The sequence below is a fragment of the Hibiscus syriacus genome, unplaced genomic scaffold, assembly GCF_006381635.1.
Source record: "Hibiscus syriacus cultivar Baekdansim isolate YM2019G1 unplaced genomic scaffold, ASM638163v2 tig00111132_pilon, whole genome shotgun sequence".
NCBI lineage: Eukaryota > Viridiplantae > Streptophyta > Magnoliopsida > Malvales > Malvaceae > Hibiscus > Hibiscus syriacus.
The window spans coordinates 45,289-69,021 of record NW_024062992.1 but is presented as its reverse complement, the minus strand read 5'-3'; the positions used below and the strand labels follow the sequence as shown (position 1 = coordinate 69,021).

The 23,733-nt window shown below is 35.4% G+C and overlaps 2 protein-coding genes across 2 annotated transcripts; both read left to right on the top strand.

The window, feature by feature from the left end:
* Positions 1-10,274: 10,274 nt before the first annotated feature.
* LOC120154567 (NADPH:quinone oxidoreductase-like) lies at positions 10,275-11,085 on the top strand. The gene is made up of 3 exons (XM_039166273.1): positions 10,275-10,362; positions 10,483-10,674; positions 10,763-11,085. Exons 1-3 carry the CDS (start codon positions 10,275-10,277, stop codon positions 11,083-11,085), a joined length of 603 nt encoding a protein of 200 aa, XP_039022204.1.
* Positions 11,086-14,316: 3,231 nt separating this feature from the next.
* On the top strand, positions 14,317-17,520 carry LOC120154560 (phosphatidylinositol 4-phosphate 5-kinase 6-like). The gene is made up of 8 exons (XM_039166269.1): positions 14,317-15,439; positions 15,615-15,782; positions 15,882-16,047; positions 16,228-16,344; positions 16,436-16,629; positions 16,727-16,848; positions 16,944-17,016; positions 17,096-17,520. The coding sequence occupies exons 1-8, from the start codon at positions 14,337-14,339 to the stop codon at positions 17,382-17,384; spliced, it is 2,232 nt and encodes a 743-aa protein (XP_039022200.1). The 5' UTR covers positions 14,317-14,336; the 3' UTR covers positions 17,385-17,520.
* Positions 17,521-23,733: the final 6,213 nt, after the last annotated feature.

The window sequence follows — 23,733 nt, the reverse complement described above, 5'->3', positions numbered from 1 at the left end:
AAATCAAGTATCTTTCGTCTTGAAGTTGAAACTTGACTCTAAAGCTGAAAAGATTATGTATGTGAAAAAAATGATGCTTTAAAATATATGCATAATGAATTAGTTCTTGTTTTATTCATCGGACAGAATCACATTTTTTGTCTGCTGGTTCCTGCACATGGAGGAAAGACCTTCGGAAGATCTGATAATTCACATTAGGATATTGAATTCCCAAAGATGCCCCAACATTTGATGTTGAATCTAAAAAAAAGCCCCAACATTTGATGTTAAATCTCAAAAAATGCCCCAACATCTGATGTTTAATCTTCAAAGATGCCCTCATTGTTTCTCATTTCTTGCTTCAGCATTGATCTAAGCATGAGCTGGTGTTTGAGAGCCACATGTCATTTACCAAGTCCACTCCAGAGATTGTCTTGTTTTGAAAAAAAATATTTTTCTTTCTCTTTTAAATGAAAACATCAGAAAAGGGTTTCGAAAAATGTTTAATCAAAGGTTTTGAAAATATTATCCCTTTCGCGGTTTTACAATTGAGACAAATCATAAAACTAGAGTTCATTGGATATCAAAGAATTAATTACATTGTTAATCCTTCAATAAATTATAGCTATTTGACACGTGACAAGATCAAATCTATTTTTGGGAAATGGTTAAGTAAGGAAAGGATAAAAAATTCTCAGGTTATTATGTTTGGTCAAATGTTTGACATTTTGGTTTATTTGATGGCCAAAGGGTTTATGGGGTATCTTGCATGCTCCTCTATTAGAAATGTTCTTCGATTCCCAACTTTCATGGTAAAGCTAGGATTGTGTGATGCCTTATCAAGGAATTTGTGTGATCGCCTCAACTGCCTAATTTTTGTATTTGAGCCGCCTTTTCAGGTTTTCAACTAGAATCCTCATTTGGTTTCAAGATGTCATTCGTAATTTACGTCTTGAACCGCCCTTTGTTATTTTTCTCTATCATGCATTAATTAGACTGTTTTTTGCAAATAAAGATTAATCCTGATGGGCAGGATGAAATCTGAAGATAGTCTCTTCTGTTTAGAAATCTATGTATGATTAGAAGGGACTTTTCAGGCACGTACGTAGTTCATGGTTATGAAAGAAAATGATAAAAGGCCCAAACAAGTATTTAAGGGTGATTGAACCAATGATCAATTCATTCTGATGCCTTCGATCCTGTCTTGCCCAATTTGAATCTGCTCGTATGTGTTTCTCTTGATTTTCTTTGGATGTTCCATAATCTTCGAGTGAAGTGGTTCAGTGATTCGGAAATAATTGTGCTTGATCAATCTCATAGTTTGAATCTCGATGTGTCGTTTGAATCGAGAGAATCTTTGCATATGCATATTGTATTTTTTTCTTCAATTTTCTTTTGTTTTTTTCTCTTTTCATTTTCTCTTTGCTTTTTTCTCTTTTTTTTCCTTTTTGTTCTGATTGAATCTTCACACTTGGCATTTAGTTCACTTTTCAGTATCTCATCTGAATCAATGTCTTCACTCATACAAACATATTTTCACAACTTTCCCCCCCAGTGTGGAGGGTGATCCTTGGTTAGGGTTGAATCAGAAGAAAAATACTATAGTCTCAAAAGGGGACACAAGGGATATATATTTTCTCATGTTGTGAAAGGGTAAAGAAAGAAAGCCGTCCATCATTTCATACATGGAAGCTTTCACAGAAGAGGTATCCCCAGGGGGATAGATTTTCAGGATTAATTTTATTCACATGAAAACAATGTAATTAATACATGATAGAATTATTTTGAGTGAATTCTTCTTTTTGCTTCTTGCCCCCAACATGTCTCAATGCTCAGGCTCCCTGCGAGATGCCCCAAGTTGTGTCTTAGAAGAATGCTCATGTTCAAATGAACAACTCAATGCCTTAGGTTTTAATGGTATAAAAATGTCAATTTTGAGTCTAAAAAGACAATTGTGTGACTTTATTGACTCAAAGAAAGGTATGTGTGTATCAAAAAGATAAAGGCACTGTTAAAAAAATTCAAATGGAGGTAATGTGAAAATTTGATCTTTTTGGTAATGGTCATGAGTTATTTTGGATAAAGAATTAAGGTATTTTATTTTGAGGTTTGAGACAGGATAAGAAAGATCTAATCTTGCCATATGTCAAAATCTATAATTCTTGAAGAATTAAAGAATCCTTAATTCATTTAATATTCGAAGAACTAAAGATTAAATTAATTCAATTGCTCCACCTTAGAAAGTAGCATAAATTCAATAGTTTAAAAGATTAAGCAAACATGAAAGATCAAAGACGTATTCAAAAAAACCAATCATCTAAGTGCAAATGATATATGCAATTCCCCCTTCTTCGGCTGTCCATGCCCCTGAATCCATCAGGTTTTGGATCTCACGCTTCAACGCCTTATAGTTCTCAGAGGAATGTTTGGAGAATCCTATGTGGCAACTGCAAATAGCTTCAACATCATAGCCCTTAGGATATGTGGACTCTTTTTTTAGATTATCCTGGCAGGCTTATTTGTACAACCAGCTGATCGAGCTCACTCGTTGTGATTTCAGTTTTTTTCTTTTGTTGTTACAATCTTGCTTCCATGTGGTGTCATGTGGTTAAAACCACTTCATCGAATTCTCCATGAAGGAATTTCATGTTTATGAAAATGCTTAATAAATGAAATGTAGATGCAAAATGCATGAAATGTTCGAGGCATTGATCCAAAAATATGTATGTTATTATAAATAATCTTTATTGGGACAAAAGTGTTTTATCTTTTAAGAGACATAAAAACAAATTAAATGTACATCTAGACTAAATCCTCTAGACCCTGAAACAAATTAACTAGTTTTCTACTTTCGTCTGTCACCAGACGAATACCCTGTCGAACCGCTCCGACTTCTCTGGCTAAATCGTGCAAGTGACAAGTTGTTTTTGTACTTGTTCCTAGAAGTATCGAATGACTGCATCTCTGGCTTTCATCCTTTTCCGAACATGTTTTATAATGGAAACGCCATTGAAATCCTCTATCAAAGGGATTATCTGAAGTTCATTGAAGTTCTTGTTGTCTTTGAAGGGACTCTTGAGGTCAGTAACCTTCTTCTCGTCTTGCCCCTGCCACCTTTGTCAACCTATTTTTGAAAAGTTGAGTTTTGATCTATTTGATTGTAGGCACCATGTCTTCTTGATCGAATGTGACACATGATTGTCTTGTAAATTGTCCTCATTTTCTTTCTGAGTCTTTTCTGACCATAGCCGGACCCCTGCGTTTTTCACTTCTTGTATTACAACCCCTTTGTCCATTAACGCAAATTATTTAGGTTTAACGAACACATTTTAGGTGGATCAACACCTCTTATGAATGATGCAAATGATGAAAATAAAAGAGAACAAGAATGAAAATAGTTAGTGAGGTAAATCAAAACAATAATGTAAATGAAAAGTCCTACCCTGCATGATATCTACCCCACATGCTTATTATTCCTACCCGGACATGATCTCTATCCCGCATGCTAAATTCAAACAAATCCTAACCATATATTCGTCTAATTCGCATGCTTTGAACAGAAAGTAAAACATGAAACAAAATCACAGTAGCCTAGGGTTTGGAATGAGGTTTTGGGATGGGCTCTAATTCTCTGTACTCTCCTGGTTTAGGTTCTAAAAAATGGTACTCGAGTTCTCCTTGTCGGTGCCCCCTTGGGCTTGCCAGACCCTTAGTCCTAAACCCATCACAGGCTTGTGTGGACTAAGTTAAACTCGAGAGGACACATTCCCTTATGTCTATACGGAGAATAAATTCACACGAAGACATAAGGTATATGAATCCCGAAGGCTACTTGCTAGGCATATGCGGTGAATAAATTCACATGAATGCGTCGCTTTCACCCCTACTTAGAACGGGTTCGGAGCTCGGGTATAGAGCCTTTAGATGAAAAAAGTTTGAAAAGCTGAAATCATTAGAAAAATGATTAGTACAACTATTTACTTGAAAATATAACCAAAAGTAAGCAATAAGGATCGAGAAGTTACTTTAAAATTCAAACTTGCCCTTTTCGTTAAAAAGACAACTGGTAATTACCTTAGCCTGACTCATTTACATGTGTCCCCAGTGGAGTCGCCAAACTGTCGTAACCGTCTTTCGGTTGGGCCCCGAATTGGGTTTCGACGTGAATGAGTGGGTTTGGAGTCACCACCGATCATTTATTTTAAAACAAATGGGTTGATCAGATACCTTATTCTTACCTGATCTGCATTCTACCAGAAATATGTCGGGTTCGGGAGTCGGTTATGGTCAAGGAATGATTAACACCTTTGAACCGCCCTTTCGGTACCAATTAATTTACCGGTTGTCTCTAATTACGAAAATTAATAATTTAAATTAAAATTTAAAAATCCGATTTGATTGGTTGGAGTTTTCTAGTAAAATGTCGAAAATGTTAGAGAAAAATAAATAAATAAATCTTTAAATAAATCAAATATATATATATATATATATATATATATAAAAGAATGAAAAGAAAGAAAGAAAAAAAATAAAAAAACGTAGTAAAACAAAACACAAAATATATATATATATATATAAATTAAAAAAATGAACAGTAAAAAATTAAAAGGACCAAATTGAAATAAATAAAAACATTATTCTAGAGTTACAAATGAGGAACTATTTAATGACTTGTGTCCTAATTAAACAAAAAAAAGTCTATGAAAGTCAAAAATCCATTCATTTTCACGCGTGATTCATTTGGCATTTCATTTTTTCCTTTCCATTACATAACATATTGTAATGGGGTGAGACGAAAATATGTGGTTACACAACCTAATTGAGATTTCATCATATTCATCCTCTATAACGCCTTTCGTCTTAAGTTGGTGCAGTATCCATGAGGGATTTACCCTTTGGCAAACATGCGTAGGACTTTGTTCTACTAAAAAGAACTAATATTAAAATTAAAAAATAAAGAAATAAAGAAAAGAAAAATAAACAAACAAACACTCAAGACAAAAAAACCTTCTATAACATAAATTAAAGAGGGTTGAAGGGATGCAAACTTCAAAACATCATGAATTGTTATGAAATTTTTGTCGTGTTCGATTGGAACACCAATATAGACCAAAATACTCCACACATATAATAGAACTACCTTCAATGTAAGCTGATGTGCAGTGAAGTAAGCAGATAAATTTTTGTCGTTGATAGAAAACATCTTATAATGAGTAAAAACGAAAATGTTGAGGTGATGTAAAATGGTAAAAATAGCAAATAAATGGAGTAACTTGATAATCCTCACACGGGAAACTACTTCAGAAATGATTGGTGGGAAGATACTTAAGGAGCTGAAAATTTATCTTCTAACTAATTTAGTCTACTAATGCCTTACTTGCTTGACAGAGATTGCTAAAACTGTTCTCGCTATCTCTAGTCATAAGAACCGAACAAAATAGAATGCCACGGTATCTCCTCCCAGTCTCAATTATGGAAGCCTACACTATTGATGACACACTATCCCTCTTAGTCGTTGAAATCATAGCTTAGTCTCTTTTAAGTACTAAGGGATTAGGCTATAGTGATTAACTATATCCAATTGTTTATGTTAATCTTACTCAAGTTTCTCTCGAACAGTTAAGAATTAATGGCTAGATTTCTCTCGAACATCTAGTCTTCATCTAAGAAATGGACGCTCTCATGCCTCATACAATCTTAGAAGATGAAGCACACATAAACAAAACAAGTAAAATCAAAAGATAAAGATTAATCAACCATTAAAACAAAGTTTTCAAGCATCCATCAAATGAACCCGACCAAATATAGCTTAGTTCATGGTGGGGTTCGAATAAACCACAGAAAATATCCAGTCATTCATTCAACCAAACAACTCAAATAAGTTTTCAATATTTAACAATGGAGCAAAGGTAGGAGAAGAAAACACTTGGTGTGCACGACCGACGCTTCCTCAAACCACCATGAATGGCTATAGCATGAGCTCCTATTGGATGCTTACGCCACTTCCTCGTGCTTCACTAATGGAGGAAAATCAAGAAAATGGAGGAAGAAAAATGGTGGAGAAGATGATGATTTTTCAAGCTTGGTCACCATCCTCTTTATCTCTCTTGTGTGGTGTCCTTTTATAATAAAAATATCTAAGGGTATTCTTGGGAATTTTGTACTCAAAATACCCATCATACCCCCAAATTCATTCCTTGGGCGTGATGCTTATCTCTACAGGTGGCAGTGGACCCCTTCAGGCGATTACAAGCAGTAGACACGTGCTTTGACATCCGTCATTTTGTAAAAATATCTTTTTGTCATTTTTCTGCGCCAGAAATACCAAGACATTTCAATATGCTTTAGCAATGTGTGATGTCACGACATTCCTTCCCAGCTCGCCATTTTTCTTGTTATTTCCTGCACATCACTAAAAACCACACATTCCTCTTCATACAACACCTTAATAAAATAAAATAACACAACCACCACAAATGCAATTTTATATAGCTACATACATCTAAAATGACCTATATGGATCCTTAAACAAACAATAACTTAAGTGAAAAATGTCTTACAAGTAGTCTTTTTATGGAGTTATCAGCTTACTCGAGGAAGTTTGTGCATTGTTAACGATAAACCTCTCACCATGTGGGTTTTCCACTATGGGTGCTTGCTCTTGTTATGAGATATGTGTCTCCAATCCTTGAAGACTTTCATCAAGAGGCTCAAAATTTCAATGATCCATGGGTAGAGCAGCCTCATTGGAAGAAACATCCCCCATAACTGCTTCACCGTCAGCCGTCATACCTTCCTCTCCCCTTCTCATAGAGGACAAACCATGCATTCCATTACCAGTTACGTGATTTGTGTTCTCATACAGGAAAACTGCTTTTGGGGGAGCACAAACCGTGAAGTCATTATTAAATACTTTATCAACTCTAGGTGGGCCCTCCCTTTATCTAATGAAACATTGAGAATCTTATTGTTCTGCATTTGATTATGGCTATCTTTTTGTTCCCTGCCTTTATTAGATTCCTTTTCATGCACATTGTCAGTTGTCTTAAATGCCGTCGAATTATCCAAGATATCATTCAAAGGGGTGAATCTTGACCCACCTTTTTCTTTCCCATGATTCCTTACTTTCTCTGCATCCTCCCCGAGATTCCAGGAGTTCTTCCTAGATTTTTTACTTTGGGCAATCATCCAAGGACCAAAATCAGCGGATGAAGATTTGGCGCTTTCTATCGGCAGTTCACCAACCTCAGTTACTTCGATGGTGTTCTTGCCATGGTATTAAATTGCGGCCGCAATGCAGTGTAACGGTCGTAACGGTTTTGAAGGTTATCGTGACACAACACAATTGCCCGTGACAGCCAGAACACGTTAAAAAATCACGCCCGCAACAGCCGCAACACATTACGTAACGTCCACAGCATCCGCAACCGCGACAGATGCTGTAACTGCTATTTTATACTATGGTTCTTGCCATCTTCCCCCTGGTTGTTCTATCTTCTTTCTCCGCACTAGTAGTTGCAAGAGCAATAATCGAAGAGCAGTCTTTATGGACAAACATGCCACACTTAAAGCAAATCATGGGCAAACCCTCATATTATATATGATACGAGACATCATCCACTTCAATCTTCGGCACTAAAGGACGACCAAACTCAATTTCAACACAAACACGAGCGAATCTCCCCTTGGACGCGAAGCTCGTGTTACTATCGACCTTGAGAGCACGGCCTAGAGTATTTCCCATTGCAAATAACATTCGCTCGTTATAATATTGGACCAGTAAACCAGGAAAATGAACCCAGACCGCCCTGGAGTCATTCGTCGTAGTCCATGGGTGAAATTTAGTGAACCATTTGTGGACTGTTAAGTAATGTCCATATACGATCCAAGGCCCTTCCTCCATGGCAAAATGGAGATCCTCCAAAGATGAAAACTTAGCCAGGTAGTATCATTCCCCTTCGTCTATTAACTCGTATTCAGCCTTGGGCATCTACATTTTCCTGATTCTCTCGTCCAGAGCGTGAAAGCCAATTGTTCTACCCCAAAAGTTTCAGAATCAAGCAGTTCGACCAACATATATTAAATCTATTTCGGAACTTATCAAAAGTACGCAATGCCGGCCAATTTTCTTTTCTGCTCACAGATATCAAGACATCTTTTTCACCTGTAAGACCGAACTCATCTGATTCCTGAAAGCTGTAAATCAAACTTCTTCCTAGAAACATATTTCTATAAGAATTTTTTTCCCTCCCAGCATCAGTATCAGCCGACCTCGCCAGGGGTTCATCACTAGAAATAGGAGTAGACCTAGTAGCGTCATCCATCACCAAATCCACATGAGAGCAGAGAGCTTCACCGGACGCTTTTATTTTTTTCTTACTCCTCATCAGCAAATCACGTTCTTGATCGGATCTAGTGGGGTGTTCAAGACTCTCGGAGGGTTCCATCGATTCAAAACAGAGTAATGATACTTATAGGGGGATAAATGTCATTTCTATAGCATTAATAACATTAATAAAATGTATTTAAATATTAGAGATCATTTGTGTAGTTGTCCTTTTTAATTTTATATATTAGGTAACCTCATTAATTTGTTAAAAGTTTAACGGTAGGTCACATTTTTTAAAATTTTTTAATTTAGTCCTTAATTTTTTCAACTTTACAACTTGGTCCCTTTTAAAACAAAAATTGATACAAAACTATAGTTAATAATCAGTCATGGATTAAAACCTTCGAATAATCCATTTTTTCCTTTTTGAAAATATAACATTTTACCCCACATACTTTGAAATATTTTCAGTGAAGTCCAACATCTCAAATGGTTAAGAAAGTTTAGATATTGAAGTGAGAAAATAAATATAGTTGAAAACCAAAATGAGTAATAATTCTTATTCTTCTAACAAAGAAATTTTAAAAGTTGCTTTTAAAAAAGATTAATAAGAAAACTATCGGATTGATCTTGTTTATTCAACAGTGTCGGTGTAATTGACTAGGGCTGTAAATGAGACGAGACAGATCGCGAGCTATTCGAGATCGATTCGGTCAAAACTCAATCAACACTCGAATCGAATGAACTCGACTCGAATTCTTAACGAGCTAAAACGAGCTACTTAATACTCGACTCGAAAAGCTCACGAGTTACTCGAAAAAAATGTTATATTATAATTTTAGATTTTTTAAAATTACATTATTAAAAATATATTAAAAATACATTATTGATAATTATAAATTTTTAAAAATATATTTTTAAATGTAATATAAGATTTTTGTAGGTTCAAATTCGAGTTTGAGTTCGAGCTTGAATCAAGCTTCAATCGAGCTCTTGAATTTTTTTTTTGAGTTCAAGCTTTTTCGAATTCGAGTTGAGCTTTAATATTATATTTCGAGTTCGAGTTGAGTTTGATAAATTTTAGCTCGCGAGTTTTCGAGTCGAGTCGAGCCTAATTTTAAACTTTTTGAGTCTAGCTCAATAATACTCGATCTCGACTCGACTCGGCTCGACTCGTTTACCGCCCTATAATTGACAAGGATGATTTATCCTTTAAAATCATCAGATTCCGACCTTATATTATATGATTGAATTTCCACGTAACAGGTTATCATTGGTGAACTAAATAGGATAGCAACATAATGTGATCTAGGCTTATTTTGTCCAGCCGATTATTTTGCATGCGATACATATTTTAGCACAATCGTATCCTGATGCGTCTATTTCAAATTAAATGCTCTGCTTTCTCTCACCTTTCATCTATTTCAATCGGACGGTCCTCAATCTCACCAACTACCTACCTTCAATTATTTCAATCCAACGGTCATAAGTCTCCAACTCACCAAAGAATGTGCAGCCCATCCCATTTGACCATCTTTTTAGGGTAAATTTCAAGTTTAATATTTCAACTATCACTTTTGTTCCATTTTAGTCAATTAACTATTATTTTTTCAAAATCATATTTAACGTTACATTTTGGTTTCATTTTTGTCACATGTCATTAAGAAAAATTAATACAACTGTCGGCATGATATTTTTGAATTTTTTTTCAATGATGATGTGGTGTTACCTTATGGTCACACGCCAACATCACTGTGAATTATTTAACAGTAGGTGACCAAAATGTAACTTATGTATGATTTTGAAATATAAAATAGTTGAGTGGATAAAACAAAATAAAAGTGCTAATTTATGTACAAAATGTGTAATATACCTTTCCTCATCACCATTTCAGTGTAATGTCTATATATAGAAGTCATACACAGTTTACTTACTCATTATAGTGTAGCCGAGGAGACCGGAATCCATGGCGGCAGCAAAACCAGTGATCAAAGTGGCCGCCCTATGTGGGGCAATAACTAAAGGCTCTCACAACAGAGCCTTACTTCGTTATGGTATTAATGTTCTTGCTTTGGTTTATGGAAATACTGATTTTCTTTTACCTGTTGACGTTTAAATGAATGTTCTTGTTTTTGTTTCTGGGAAATGTTGATTTGGGTTTTGTTTTGTTTCAGCTATTGAGTTAACTAAGCAAGACATTGATGGGATCGAGATTGATTACGAAGAAATTGCACCACTTCCAATGTTGAACACCGATCTCGAGGTTGACGGCAAGTATCCGGCGGTTGTTGAGGCTTTCCGGCAGAGGATTTTGGCGGCTGATAGAGTCCTCTTTGCTACCCCAGAGTACAACTACTCCGTTACTGGTATTATCCCATCTCAGTTTTCTCCTTGCATTGTACTGTATTATTATCTGCCGTGTTAAAAGTATATTACTTATCTGCACGGTACTAGCACCCTTGAAGAATGCAATTGACTGGGGATCTCGACCACCGAATGTTTGGGCTGATAAGGCGGCTGCCATCGTAACTGACGCCGGGAGTTTAGGCGGTGCGCGGGCACAATATCATTATCGTCAAATTGGGGTGTATCTTGATCTTCATTTCATCAACAAACCCGAGTTTTTCTTGAATGGATATGGGTCTCCACCTAAGTTTGATGGTAATGGCAACCTTATTGACCAAGCTTCCATGAAGAAAATGAAGGAAGTTCTTCTTTCCTTGCAATCATTTACTCTGCGACTCCGAGGTAAGCGCTGCTCAATCCATTATCAATAATTTTATGCAAATACAAACACTCCACTTTTAAAACAGAAAAAATATCTAAAATTTCAGTAAATGAGTACCTCTAAACTAAACAAACATTTTATATAATTATTAGCGTAAGAAATTTATTATTTATATAACATATAGAGACTATACAAGATAAATATTAAAAAAATTAAATAAAATATAAATACAAATAAATATGATTGAATCAACAAACGAACTGCAACAAGGGATCAAATTACTAACATATTACCAACAATCGTAAATCAAAGTTAAGTATCGTGAAAAAACTATCTTCAGCATAAATTGCTTATTCAAATCCAATCCGATAGTCCAAAGCATTGAAGTTCAACATAATAATAAATAAACATCTTATTGATCATTCACCTCTCATCTTGAGAAAATAAAAAAAAACATGCAACAATCAAAATGATAGATAAATAAGACCGAAATAATATCAAAAGACAAAAAAACTACACATAAAAAACTAATCATTACAAGTTAGAAAAAAAATAAGAGAAAAGTAAATATGAAAGATTAAAAAATTAAAAAATATTAACGGTTGACGATCAATACTAAAGTTGATGTTGTCGCCCACTAATAAAGATGAAAATGTAAAGGGACTAAGTGCATAAAGAAAAGAGAGAAAACTAGGGCTGCTTGATTGTTTAATTATTTTGTCCTAAAATGCAATATGACTTGACAAAAGCAACATTTATATAGGTATCTTTCACTTGCTAATTGACCTGTTCCATTGATGTAGGCTGCAATTTCAATCATTCAACAATACCAGAGCTCCCAAGGAAGATTTGCAAATTATCGGAGGAAGCACAAGACTTAACACCATTCCCTGATGGAATTCTTGCGCAAAAATTCCATACTAGCTCACAATACAAGCGTGGAATAACATCTGAGCCTTATGATTGGTATGGTCGGGAAGCCTGCAACAATGAGTAAATTTCAAGACATCCATTTGGGGCTCAAGAACAGAAGGTACACTCCTAATGTTAGGGAAAGGATGTATAAATTCGCATTGGTTGCGTCTTGGGTGTTCTTCCTCATCGTATTCATGCTGGATTATAGGGTAAAGATTGCTGAGGATGCTTGCTGCAAGAGGAGCGTATTTGGCAAGGGCCTTGATCTCTGGAAGGCCTATACTTAAACTGCTGTGCAGGGTCGCCATAGCAGACGCTCTGCTTTTTTATGCATGGGGGAATTGTTGGAATAAGATCAAGCTATGTTATTGCTTGGCTTGTAACATAATCTCTTCTACTAATATTGTTTCAGTTGACATGCTGTTTTGTATTACAAGTCGTTGCTGCTGCTTTTGGTCTGTGCTTTAATGGAAGTCTGCAGCTCCATTTAGCCAATCTGAAGTTAATAACAGTTTTATCAGATGTTTGATTAATAGCTAGAGATGGAAGTGGATCCGGCACTTTTCGATAATATTATTTATTGGATATCTAAATTCGATGTTCTTTTCTATGATTATCGAACCATTTATCACAACCATTTCATTCAAGTCTCAAACACCACATCCATGAGATGGAGACAACATAGTGAGACAAAGTTTGTGTTTCAATAAATATAGTTTTCATCGATTTATGAGAATGTTCCGTGATTATGTTTTCTTTTTTCTGGATGAAGTGCACTAGTGTTAGAAGATTTGTTCGAACCATTTCCGGTACTAACTTTGGCTGTACTAGGGCAAGTTCCACATGAAGCACACTTTCCAGTTGTAAGGAAAAATGGTTGTGGAGCAGTGTGCTTCGTTCAAACATTTTGTTGCAGAGTGTTTTGATAAATGTATAGATATTCTTGATTTGTTATTCTTCGTTTTGTTAGTGTCAAGAGCGGAGCTTAACATGCTCCGCTCATTCTTAGCGTTCTCAATTAGTTTTGTTCAAATTTCACTATTGAATTTTTAGTAGTGTACGTAGGATTCTATTTTAAGGAACCAACTTATAAAAGTTTAGAAGGGGTAAATTTATAAAATTCTAGTGTGAGAGAAAATCAATTATCAGTAGAAGATATACAGAAAAGTATAAAATAGAAGAGAATTTAAAAATTTGAGGCGATTGTCCCCACATGCTTTCTTCGATCCATCCCTACTTCAACCCTCACACTTTTTCTCTTTGGAGCTTCTTTTGTCCTTGAAACTCAAGAAATCGAACCAAAATTATTCCACGACACGAAGATAGAAAAATTTGAATGAAATAATGGTGATGAACGGTTTGACAGTCATTAGAAGATGGTAAAACTCTTGAATGTGGTAGGTGTTTGTGTTTAGTGATGACAATAATCTAAAGAACATTAAACTATTGCGATATAAAAAGGAGGCCAACGACTTTAAAATAATATAAGAAACTTAGGAAGGGAAGAATATGACTTTAACGTGTCAAGTCAATATTTTTTAACGATAGTGACTATAATAAAAGCGAAGAAAATTTTAATGATTGCATTACAAGTTTTAAAATTTTGGTAACCAACATGCAGGTGTCATAAAACATTGGTGATTATTTTTGTAGTTTAGCCTTTTAAAAATAAAAAAGAAAATAAGACTGACCTATTTGACTTTTTGAGATTCAGTTTCTGAACAAGAGTTGTCTTTTAGGTAATACAAAGGAACATAAATCATTAATCGGTTTGCAATTTAGACAACATAAGAGGGAAAACAAGATCAAGACTTAATGAAACTAAAATTAGTTGATAACCGGTAGGTTTTAGACAGTCTAAAAATGGCAATCACGTTCATCAGTTCACCGTATTATCCCCTCCAAATGTTTGGTTTCCGAGAAAATTTAGGAGCTAAACCCCGGAAATCGTAGGAAAAACTTTTTGGGTTGTTTTTTTGCTCTATCCCAACCAAACAAACCAAAAAGAAAAATTCCCCAGAACCTAAGAGAAAGAGAAAAGCAACTCAATCCTCTTCAATCTAGCACCTCCCATTTCTCTGTAATTTTACTTCCAACTTTTTGCAAAATGCCCATTTCCTAAAACCAACTTGACTATCCCAAAAACTCAACTTTTCAGAGAAAAAGAAATGAAAAGATTGGGTTTTTGTTTGTTTAGACAATTTCATTTCCCTCCATTTTCCCCTTAATTTTTCGTTTTCATGAAAATTCACATATAGATGCAATAAAAAAGACAGAAAGAAGAGAGATGGATATAATTTTTTTATCATTGGTTAAAGAAAGGAAATAGGAACTTGTAGCTTGAAAGATACAAGTTTTAATTTGTTTCATACATAGAATGAACAAATGAACAAAAAGCTTGGCTTTAGAAAGGCCTTGGAAAATAGACTAAAGAAATCACAAGTTGCTGCAAAGAAGAAAGCAATCAGCATATTTACAGCGATGTCAGTGGCTCATGTTGATGATGAAGACCCGAGCCCTGGTGAAGTTCGCCATGTCGAAAAAGCCCTTCCAAAAGGTGAATTCTATACAGGCCAATGGTGTGACAATTTGCCTCATGGTGATGGAAAGTATTTATGGCCTGATGGATGCATGTACGTTGGTGAATGGTGTAAAGGCAAAATGGTGGGGAAAGGCAAGTTCTCTTGGCCTTCGGGGGCCACCTACGAAGGCGAATTCAAGAGTGGCTACATGGATGGAAATGGTACTTATACAGGTTTTTCAGGAGAAACATACAAAGGGTCTTGGGTTATGAATTATAAACAAGGAGAAGGTATTCATTGTTATGCCAACGGGGATTGCTACGAAGGCCAATGGCGCGGTGGATCGCAAGACGGACAGGGGAAGTACCTATGGAAGAATGGGAACCAATACATTGGTCAATGGAAGAATGGATGGATGAATGGTGATGGAACAATGATTTGGAGTAATGGGAATAGATATGATGGTTCTTGGGAAGATGGTTTTCCTAGAGGAAATGGGAATTTTAGATGGCCTGATGGGAGCTTTTATGCTGCTATTTGGAGTAAAGATGGTCAGGATCAGAATGGAACTTATTATCCGTTCGGTTCATTGACCGATAATCTCGAGGATCCTCAAAGGGTGTTTTTAGAGGATTTGAAAGAATGCAAGATATGTCCTGGTGAGAAAGTGTCAATATTGCCATCACAAAAGATACCAAATTGGCCTGCAATGGCTAAAAGGAATGAAGGGAGGCAAAGGAGATTGTCGAAATTACATAACCATAGTTGTAGTTCATATGTGAATGATGTTTGGAATGCTGAAGGGTATTCAAGGTTTGAAGATGGAGCAGTGGGAGCTCCTAATCCTGAATATAGTTCAAGAGCTTGTGTGCCACCGCTTATGAAGATGACGAAGAAGCAAGGCCAAATGATATCGAAAGGCCATAAGAATTACGATCTAATGCTCAATTTGCAACTAGGTATCAGGTAGTGATTTTTTACTTGAACCTTAATGTTGCTTTGTATGGAGTTTATGTACTTGTTATGTTTTGATTCCTTTTTCCTGTCATTTGGTTAGAATTTCATTCCTTACAGCTCAGTTTGAGATATAATGATTTAGTGGCCTAAACATGTGTGTGTTGATTCTCTGGTCACATTGTAGACATTCTGTTGGAAGGCCTGGTCCAGCCATATCCCTTGACCTAAAACCTTCGGCTTTCGACCCGAAAGAAAAAATATGGACCAAATTTCCTCCTGAAGGATCCAAGCACACTCCACCGCATCAATCCTGCGATTTCAGGTGGAAAGATTACTGTCCACTTGTATTCAGGTTAGAAATCCAACTCTCTCCATTACAATCCATTTGGAAATATAACTATTATTGGTTACACAAAGTATTTCCTGACATGTATCGTTTTTACATTTCCAGGACCCTTAGGAAATTGTTCAATGTGGATGCAGCTGATTACATGCTTTCGATATGTGGGAACGATGCCCTTCGTGAACTATCATCTCCTGGAAAAAGTGGAATGTTCTTTTACTTGACCAATGATGACAGATACATGATAAAGACCATGAAAAAGGCTGAAGGAAAAGTAAGTCTCCTAGTTGTTTTGTGTCATATCTGTAGGCAGTACACACTGTAGATCGAGAAAGTTTCGGTAAATGACAATATCCATCCCTTACATTTCAGTAGTTCATGAATTTTCGTATTTTCGGAAACTGTTTGCATAACTTAAAAGTGCACTAATCACTCTTAATGACTAATGTTGCAGGTTCTCATAAGAATGCTCCCGGCCTATTATAACCATGTTCGGTCATTCCAGAACACTTTAGTCCCAAAATTTTTTGGTCTTCATTGTGTGAAACTAACTGGTTCAGCGCAGAAAAAGGTAATGTTGATGTTACATAATTTCCAATCCGAAGTCATAAGATTTCAGGAATCAGTCTCATACTCTCTTCATTTGGGATTTAATGAGTCAGGTACGCTTTGTTATAATGGAGAATCTATTCTGTACTCGCTATGCCATTCATAGGCGATTTGACTTGAAAGGCTCTTCACATGGCCGCACAACTTATAAACCCGAATCTGAAGTTGATCCGACGACAACCCTCAAGGACCTCGATCTCAATTATATATTTCGATTGCAGAAACTATGGTTCCAAGAGTTTTGCAGGTGATTTCTTGATACATAAATACAATCATCATCTTCTTTTGCACAAGCTTTTAAGTATGGTTAAAATATATGAATGTTTGGGGTGAATTTCATGTAGGCAAGTCGACCGAGATTGTGACTTTCTTGAACAGGAGAGAATCATGGACTACAGTCTGCTGATTGGTTTTCATTTTCGAGAAGTTTCTTCGTCCGGTTCTACCGAAGTTGTCACGCCTACCGGTTATTTCTAGTCATCCCTGGAATTCAAATCTTCCATGACTCTGTTATCCGTGATCTCTTACCTGATTAAGATATGTTTTGGACTTAATTTGCAGGGTATCAAGATCCCGAAAACGAAGGCAGGCTATCTCAAGCTAGCAAGGATCAGCTTCCTGCCGATCCCTCTCGGTAATATGAACATCTTTCAGTTTAATCTTAAAAGTTTACATGACTTACATGTGATGATCTTTCAAGATGATAACTACAGGTGGTCTTCCATTAGATTGGGTATAAATATGCCAGCTCGGGCAGAGAAGATGGTGAGGAAACCGGATTGTGAAGCTCAGCTAGTCGGAGAACCGACCGGTGTATTCTATGATGTGATCCTCTTCTTCGGTATAATCGACATTCTTCAAGATTACGACATTACCAAGAAGCTCGAGCATGCGTATAAATCGATGCAGTATGATCCGACATCGATATCGGCTGTAGATCCGAAGCAATATTCGAAACGCTTTCGGGATTTCATGTTCAAAGTTTTTGTAGAGGACACTTGAGAAAATAGTTAGACTTCGAAGAGATTTCAACTTGGAAAGATAGTGTCCATTCACGCTCATTCAATCATTTTTATGGAGATTCGAGTGTTTAAACGGAGAAGATTATCACTTCGGTCATTCACATGGCTATGGAGGATGATCAATGGCTGCGCGGGACACTGTTTCGTAATTCAGGGTAGTTTCTCAGCACACGTTCTCCATCTCAATCACTTTACAGTTGAAGATATAAGATATGTTATAGATTACTCGAATATGAGTGCATTTAATTTAAATAGAATGTCGAATATGAATATATTTAATTTAAAGTTTTCTTTTATGTATTTGGAGCAATGTTTTGAGAATCATATCATTGTATTCGTATTATAATCATTGAACATTGATTCAAATGTGTAAATGAATTGACGAAATCAGTATTTGACTTCATCTCATTTGAAGTTGAATTTGAGTTATTGCGAGTTATATTTAAACATTTGACTTGAACAGTGGGCGAGTTTAATCATTTTTTTAGGTAAATTATGTGTATAGTATCATTTGTTTTCGTTTTGACTACCGGTTTAAAAGTTAAACACTTTTGATCTCTTACGTTATTAGTCCGTCTAATTTAAGTTCATCAATCGTTAATGTCCATTAATTCATTAACAGAAGTATTATATGACAAATAATTATTTTTAAAAAAAATCACACGTCTCTTCTTCAACTCAGACTACAATTTAACCAAAAGCTATGGGTTTTACACAGTGACGGAAGATAATGAAGACTAGAGGGGGATATGTCCTCCCAAAAATTTGAAAAATTAAAGTTTAGGCCTTAAAATTTCTAAAATATTTAATTTAGTCCCCACAAAATTTTTAGAAATCTATATTGTCCTTAAAATCCTCTTCTGCAACCTCCATTCATGGCCAATGAAATGAGCAGTTACACCATTAAAATGATCATCGCAATTGGATTTTCATGTACAGAATCTCAAACATTCGCCCAGGACATGTAGTAGCAGCAATCAACGTGTCATGGGAAAGAGACACGATCGGTAACAGGTTTAAAGCATGCTTCGATCAAACGCTGATCTACGTCATGATTATTGCGTTTGACACAAGCTTCAATGTGTCGTTTCAAGTGAGAAGTACCGCTAGCGATTTTGGCTGTATATATTCTCCTACATAGATTACATATAGCCTTGGAATCTTCTTGTTTCAGCTGAGAGATTCTTGGAAAAATCTGCAATTGAGGCGATGGAAACAATACTCTTACAAATCTAAGTTATTGTTGGAAATGTTGGTGGGTATTCGATCAACTTATTACTCGTATAATATTATTAATACGAAGTACAAGTACAACACGATCACTAGCTTTAACTAGTTTACAAACACCACCAATATAGCTTTGCTAAGCTTTCTCAATCTCTCGGTTTTTCTACTACTCTCTTCACTCACTTGCACATACACATGCTGCTAAAACTACAAATTACACACTTATATATATAGTTAGTAAACCGCCATTATTTCTTTTAATTATTAAGTATTATAGCAGCTGCCTTTTCAATCCTTCACGTGGACATGTTTATATCCAAGCAAACTTTTCTTGCCTTGCCAAAACTCTTTTCCTTTGCTGCAAAATCTTTGTTGCTGTCACGTTTGCACTTTATCTTCAATTTGCTATTGTTTTGTTTGCTGCCACCTACAAGCTTTGATCATAAGTTGCCACGATTCAAGCTTTGTGTTTCCATTTCAATTTTCCAAATGGCCATTTCAATATCCATGCATTTCTTGCTAACATGAAAATTTGGTTTGTCTTCTAACAATTATAAGCAAAACAAAGAAAAGATAGGATAGAGTTGAATTAAGATCCAGCTGAAAAAAAATGAGCTTACCTGGACCAAGCTTTTGATCGAAGTTATCCATTTGTCGCTATTACCGAAACTCCAGAAAATGGTGAGAAACAATGCATCAGTTCTAATGAAGCGAAGTCCATTAATGAGCCCTGAAAAACCTGGAAAACATTGAGATGAGTGAATCCATAAATTCAACACCTCGGGCAGTTAGCAATTTTAGGAAGAGAGGTAAGATGATAGTGACCGCGTGATACTTCCGTTAATGGTTATTGGTTAACAAACATTAACAACGAGAGATTAAGGTCAAATAGATTGATAATATAAGGGACCAATACGTATAATTTTTGAACCAATGACTAAAATCGATAAGACCGAAAACAAACGAGACTATATGAACAAGACTATTCATATAGTTTATTTTTTTCACTTTTAATATATATATGTAATTGTAAAATATAGATTAAAAGTAAAAAAAATAATAATAGAAAGAAACGGAATAAATCCCTCACTCTCAACCCAAGCGAAGAGATAAGAAACAAAGAGATGGGGGAATTTGGGGCCTCTTGCAAAGAAAAAAAGTGATGAAGAAATTTGAAAAAGGTAGCAGCTTCAAGTGAGAGGCATGTTTCTTGGATGAGCATCGGCGAAGGCTGAAACTTGTGGTGGTGCCTCTTCAATCCAAAGCTAAAGCGGCAGCAAACAAATCGAAGGAGAAGGGCAATGTTGTTGACAGATATGAGTTATAAGCACTACAGCAAAACAGTTTATGGGTTCTTTTAGCGGCGTTTCTAGTCAAAACACCACTAATTTTTTGGCATAACACGGCATTTACGGATAAAATGTCACAAAATAAAAATTGTAACGGCGTTTATAGAATAGTGTAGCAAAATTTATATATTTTTCGTGACATTTGTATTAAAAACACCGCTATAAATTGATATATGGCAGCGTTTCTGTGTAAACACAACTCCAAATGCGTATACATTAGTGGCGTTTAATAAACGCCACAATACCCGAGTCCAAATCCCTAATTTTCCTCCTCATTTCACTGCTTTTGGCTTTGGAAAGCTGGTTCAACGCAAGGTGAAATCCCTGAGCAGCTTACTAATTGTTTCAGTCTGGCTAATCTGTAAGCATTTGTTCTATTTCCCATCCACTCTTGTTCATTCTATAGTTCGTTGGACTTGTTTATGAGTTTCAAAATCCGTGTGCTCTTAGATGATTATTTCTGGATTAAACAAAGCGGTTTTTGCTTTGCTTTATTTTTTTATTCATTTTCGGTTATACAAATCTTCTGCGTCTAAGTGAAAAGACCCAAAATTCATGGGTTTCTATTGAAACAAAGAGAACTCGAGTTTTCTTTAAGTTGAAACAAAAAGGAAAAACAGAGCCGAATCCTATATTTTCATTTTCTCGAGTCTCCTTCCTTCTCACCACTACACATTACCAAGTTCCTTTTTCACTCAGTCATTTCTCAACTTGTTTTGTTTCAGCTGCCTTGAATCTTGTTGGAAATTTGCATCAGAGAGAGTGAATTACTTGGTACCCTCTTTAATATTTGATATTATCTTTAGTTATTTATGAAGTTCTCATGTTAAATAACCAAGTGTTATAATTTTTTCTACAAGGTTTTGATCTTGTTGCTACACGGATGAAAATGGGTTGTCATGAATCTTGCTTTTAAAAAAAATCATTGAGTAATTCGACTGAACTTCACTAAAAATTTGTCTATTTTTTTTCACGGATTTCATATTGTTTTTTTGCAGATATCAACGTTTGTTGAATTTTTCCAAGTTTGATTTGTTATTGGAACATTTGAACAATGCTGTCTGTTTGCTCAGCCGCTGCTGGTTGTTCTTCACATTCTCAGGTGGAGTTTTAAATTACTTGAACCATAAATTTTTATCTTTTGCACACTACTTGGCTAGCTTGTGCTGCTTTTATGTGTTTAGATTTTTTCTGGATTCTTGAATGTTTCAAATTTCAAACCTGCATAATTAACTTTCAATTGAATTTATGGAATGCAACTGCTGTGGAACACTAACCAGTTTCGATGTTGAGTTTATACTAATTGGTTAGTAAGTGAATAGAGTTGTAAAGAGGGGAATGCTTTGTTTAAGCGAAGACCAAAATATTTCCTGATCATTTTGAGAATTTATGTTTATAGGATAGATTACTAAACAATCGAATGTATTTCCCATGAATCGAAATTGTGATGTTGGTTAGTAAGTTATATAAAATCCTCTATTCATTTGACGAACATGAGCAAGAAACAGTCCATTACTAATATTCTTGTAACTAGTTATTAATATTATTGTTTGTTTATTACATATATTATGCTTAGGAGGAAATTAAGTGACATGCGGATTGTTCAAGCTCCTCAAGAGGAGGAAGAAACAAATAATGAAGAACCGATTGGTGGTGGATCTTCGGAAGCTTAGGTTATGCTTAGGGTGATGCTTAGGTTATGCTTTGTTTATTCTAGCGAACAATGTTGAACTATGTTACATTTAAGTTGGATGTTTGTAAACTTTGATTAATTCATATTTTACGTATATTAACTTAATTTGAATCGTAATTACATTTCAAGGTTGTTATTGGATATTATTACAGGTTAAATTTAGGTCATACAAAGTAGGGAAAAAACATTTTGAAAATCAATTGTGATTAGTGGCGTTTTAGGATAAAACGTCACTAATAAAGTACATAATTAGCGGCGTTTGTGAGAAAACAGCCACCATATACATAATTATTAGCGTTGTTTTCAACTAAAACGTTGCTATATACCATACTTTCTGCGGCATTTGTATCTAAAACGCCTCTAAATAACTTGACTTACCGTTAAATAAACTAACTTTTTCCGGCGTTTGTATCTAAAACACTGCTAAATAACCTAACATTTTACAGCATTTGTATCTAAAACGCCGATAAATAACCTGATTTTTTGTGACATTTGTGAAAGTAAAATGCCGCTAACCATTGTGGTGTTTGTATAGTCGGCACTTCTTGTGGCATTTTTTTTACGCTGCAAGTATTTTTAGCGTCGCTTTAAAATGCTGCTATAGAAGTAAAAAAACGCCGCTATAGATCTATTCTGCTATAGGGAATCATCTCTCATCTCATTCATTTTCTGGATTAAGGTTCTCGAGTCACTCATCAGTTGGAAGTCCAGGCCAGCCGCAAAGAGGAGACCATATTGAGCCGCCCTCGTCTGCCAGGAATATTGAAACAAAAATCAAGTTGGGATTTGATTCATTTCGGATAATGAAACCTGAATAAGCTTTGTTAATTGCAGCTGCAGGTATGTCAACATTTATCTTAACCCAATTAGGCAAAGGAGGAACCAAAGCAGATGCGTGATTTTGCAGGGAGGTCTCATAATCCTGTAACAAAGGTAACTTATACATTCCACCCCTTGGAGTCTACCTTCATGAAGTTGTTTGGTTCGTGCAAACCATATTACCCATATGGTGTATGCTGCAATTCCCTTTTTGCGGTCTCTGCAACTGTCAAATATTCATGAAAGCCCTTCCAAATAAGATTGGTGATTAACATTAGCCGACCAACTAACATTAAGCTGTTGCAAAAAACCACAGTCTCGAAAAATATGAACTCTGCCTTTAGGAGCAGCTGATCGTTTTTACAAGCTCCATAGTGACGGAAGTAATAAAAGGATAGACTATAATTTTATTTCAAAATTTGATATTTAAAAAGATTAGCTTAAAAAATTATTTTATCAGTTTTCAGTCTGTTTGTTTTGAATGATTAATAAATATCGTTTAAAAGAATTTAAAGTTTGTATTATTTAGAGTAATTAAATCCATACATCCATTTAAGGTTTGTATTTTAAATTTAAAATGTAAAAATGGGGCCTTATAATTCTACAAATGTAATCTCTACTTAAGAATTCATTTGAATGTTGAGGATGATCTTTTTAGAAATAAGTAAATAGTATGTTTCTATTAACAAAGGTGGTGAAGGTTATATGTATTATAAATAAGAGAAGAAACTGGTGAATGGAATGAAAGAAGAAGAAGATAAGAAGGGAGAAAACATGTCTGGTTAGCCAAGTTATCCACTATGTGTAAGCGGGACTTGCACTGGTATTTTGTGCTGTGCGCAAGGTAACCTCCTTTCTCTCTTCTTCTATTTCATGATTTAGATTTTGGTTACATCAATGTGACTGGCAGGACATAAGTCCAGGTGGCCTGAACTGTTGGGGGAAGAAACAAGTAGAAGTTGTTGCAAATTATTGAAAAATAGTATTGTAGTATTATAATCTAAAAATTTCGTTTCAATAATAAAGTTAACAAAATGTGAAATTAAAATAGAACCTGTAATCGGATGGAACTGAATAAATAGAAGAAAAGTTTTGTTGAGGCCTGAATAATCAGTTTCTTTACGAGATTCGTCCTCTCCTCGGTGCTTTGAGTAACGTTGGACGTCGGTCTCCCAGGATACAACAACAAACGTTCACAACAGTAAGCACAACCGTAGTGAACAATCGAACACAATCTTTGT

What these genes read in the sequence shown, in the direction of transcription:
- LOC120154567 (XM_039166273.1), top strand. Translation starts at nt 10,275, where the DNA reads ATGGCGGCAGCAAAACCAGTGATCAAAGTGGCCGCCCTATGTGGGGCA. An exon ending in CAGAGCCTTACTTCGTTATG is followed by an intron (nt 10,363 to 10,482) that starts GTATTAATGTTC and finishes GTTTTGTTTCAG; the next exon opens with CTATTGAGTTAACTAAGCAA. An exon ending in GTACAACTACTCCGTTACTG is followed by an intron (nt 10,675 to 10,762) that starts GTATTATCCCAT and finishes GCACGGTACTAG; the next exon opens with CACCCTTGAAGAATGCAATT.
- LOC120154560 (XM_039166269.1), top strand. Translation starts at nt 14,337, where the DNA reads ATGAACAAAAAGCTTGGCTTTAGAAAGGCCTTGGAAAATAGACTAAAG. An exon ending in AATTTGCAACTAGGTATCAG is followed by an intron (nt 15,440 to 15,614) that starts GTAGTGATTTTT and finishes GTCACATTGTAG; the next exon opens with ACATTCTGTTGGAAGGCCTG. An exon ending in TGGTTCCAAGAGTTTTGCAG is followed by an intron (nt 16,630 to 16,726) that starts GTGATTTCTTGA and finishes AATTTCATGTAG; the next exon opens with GCAAGTCGACCGAGATTGTG.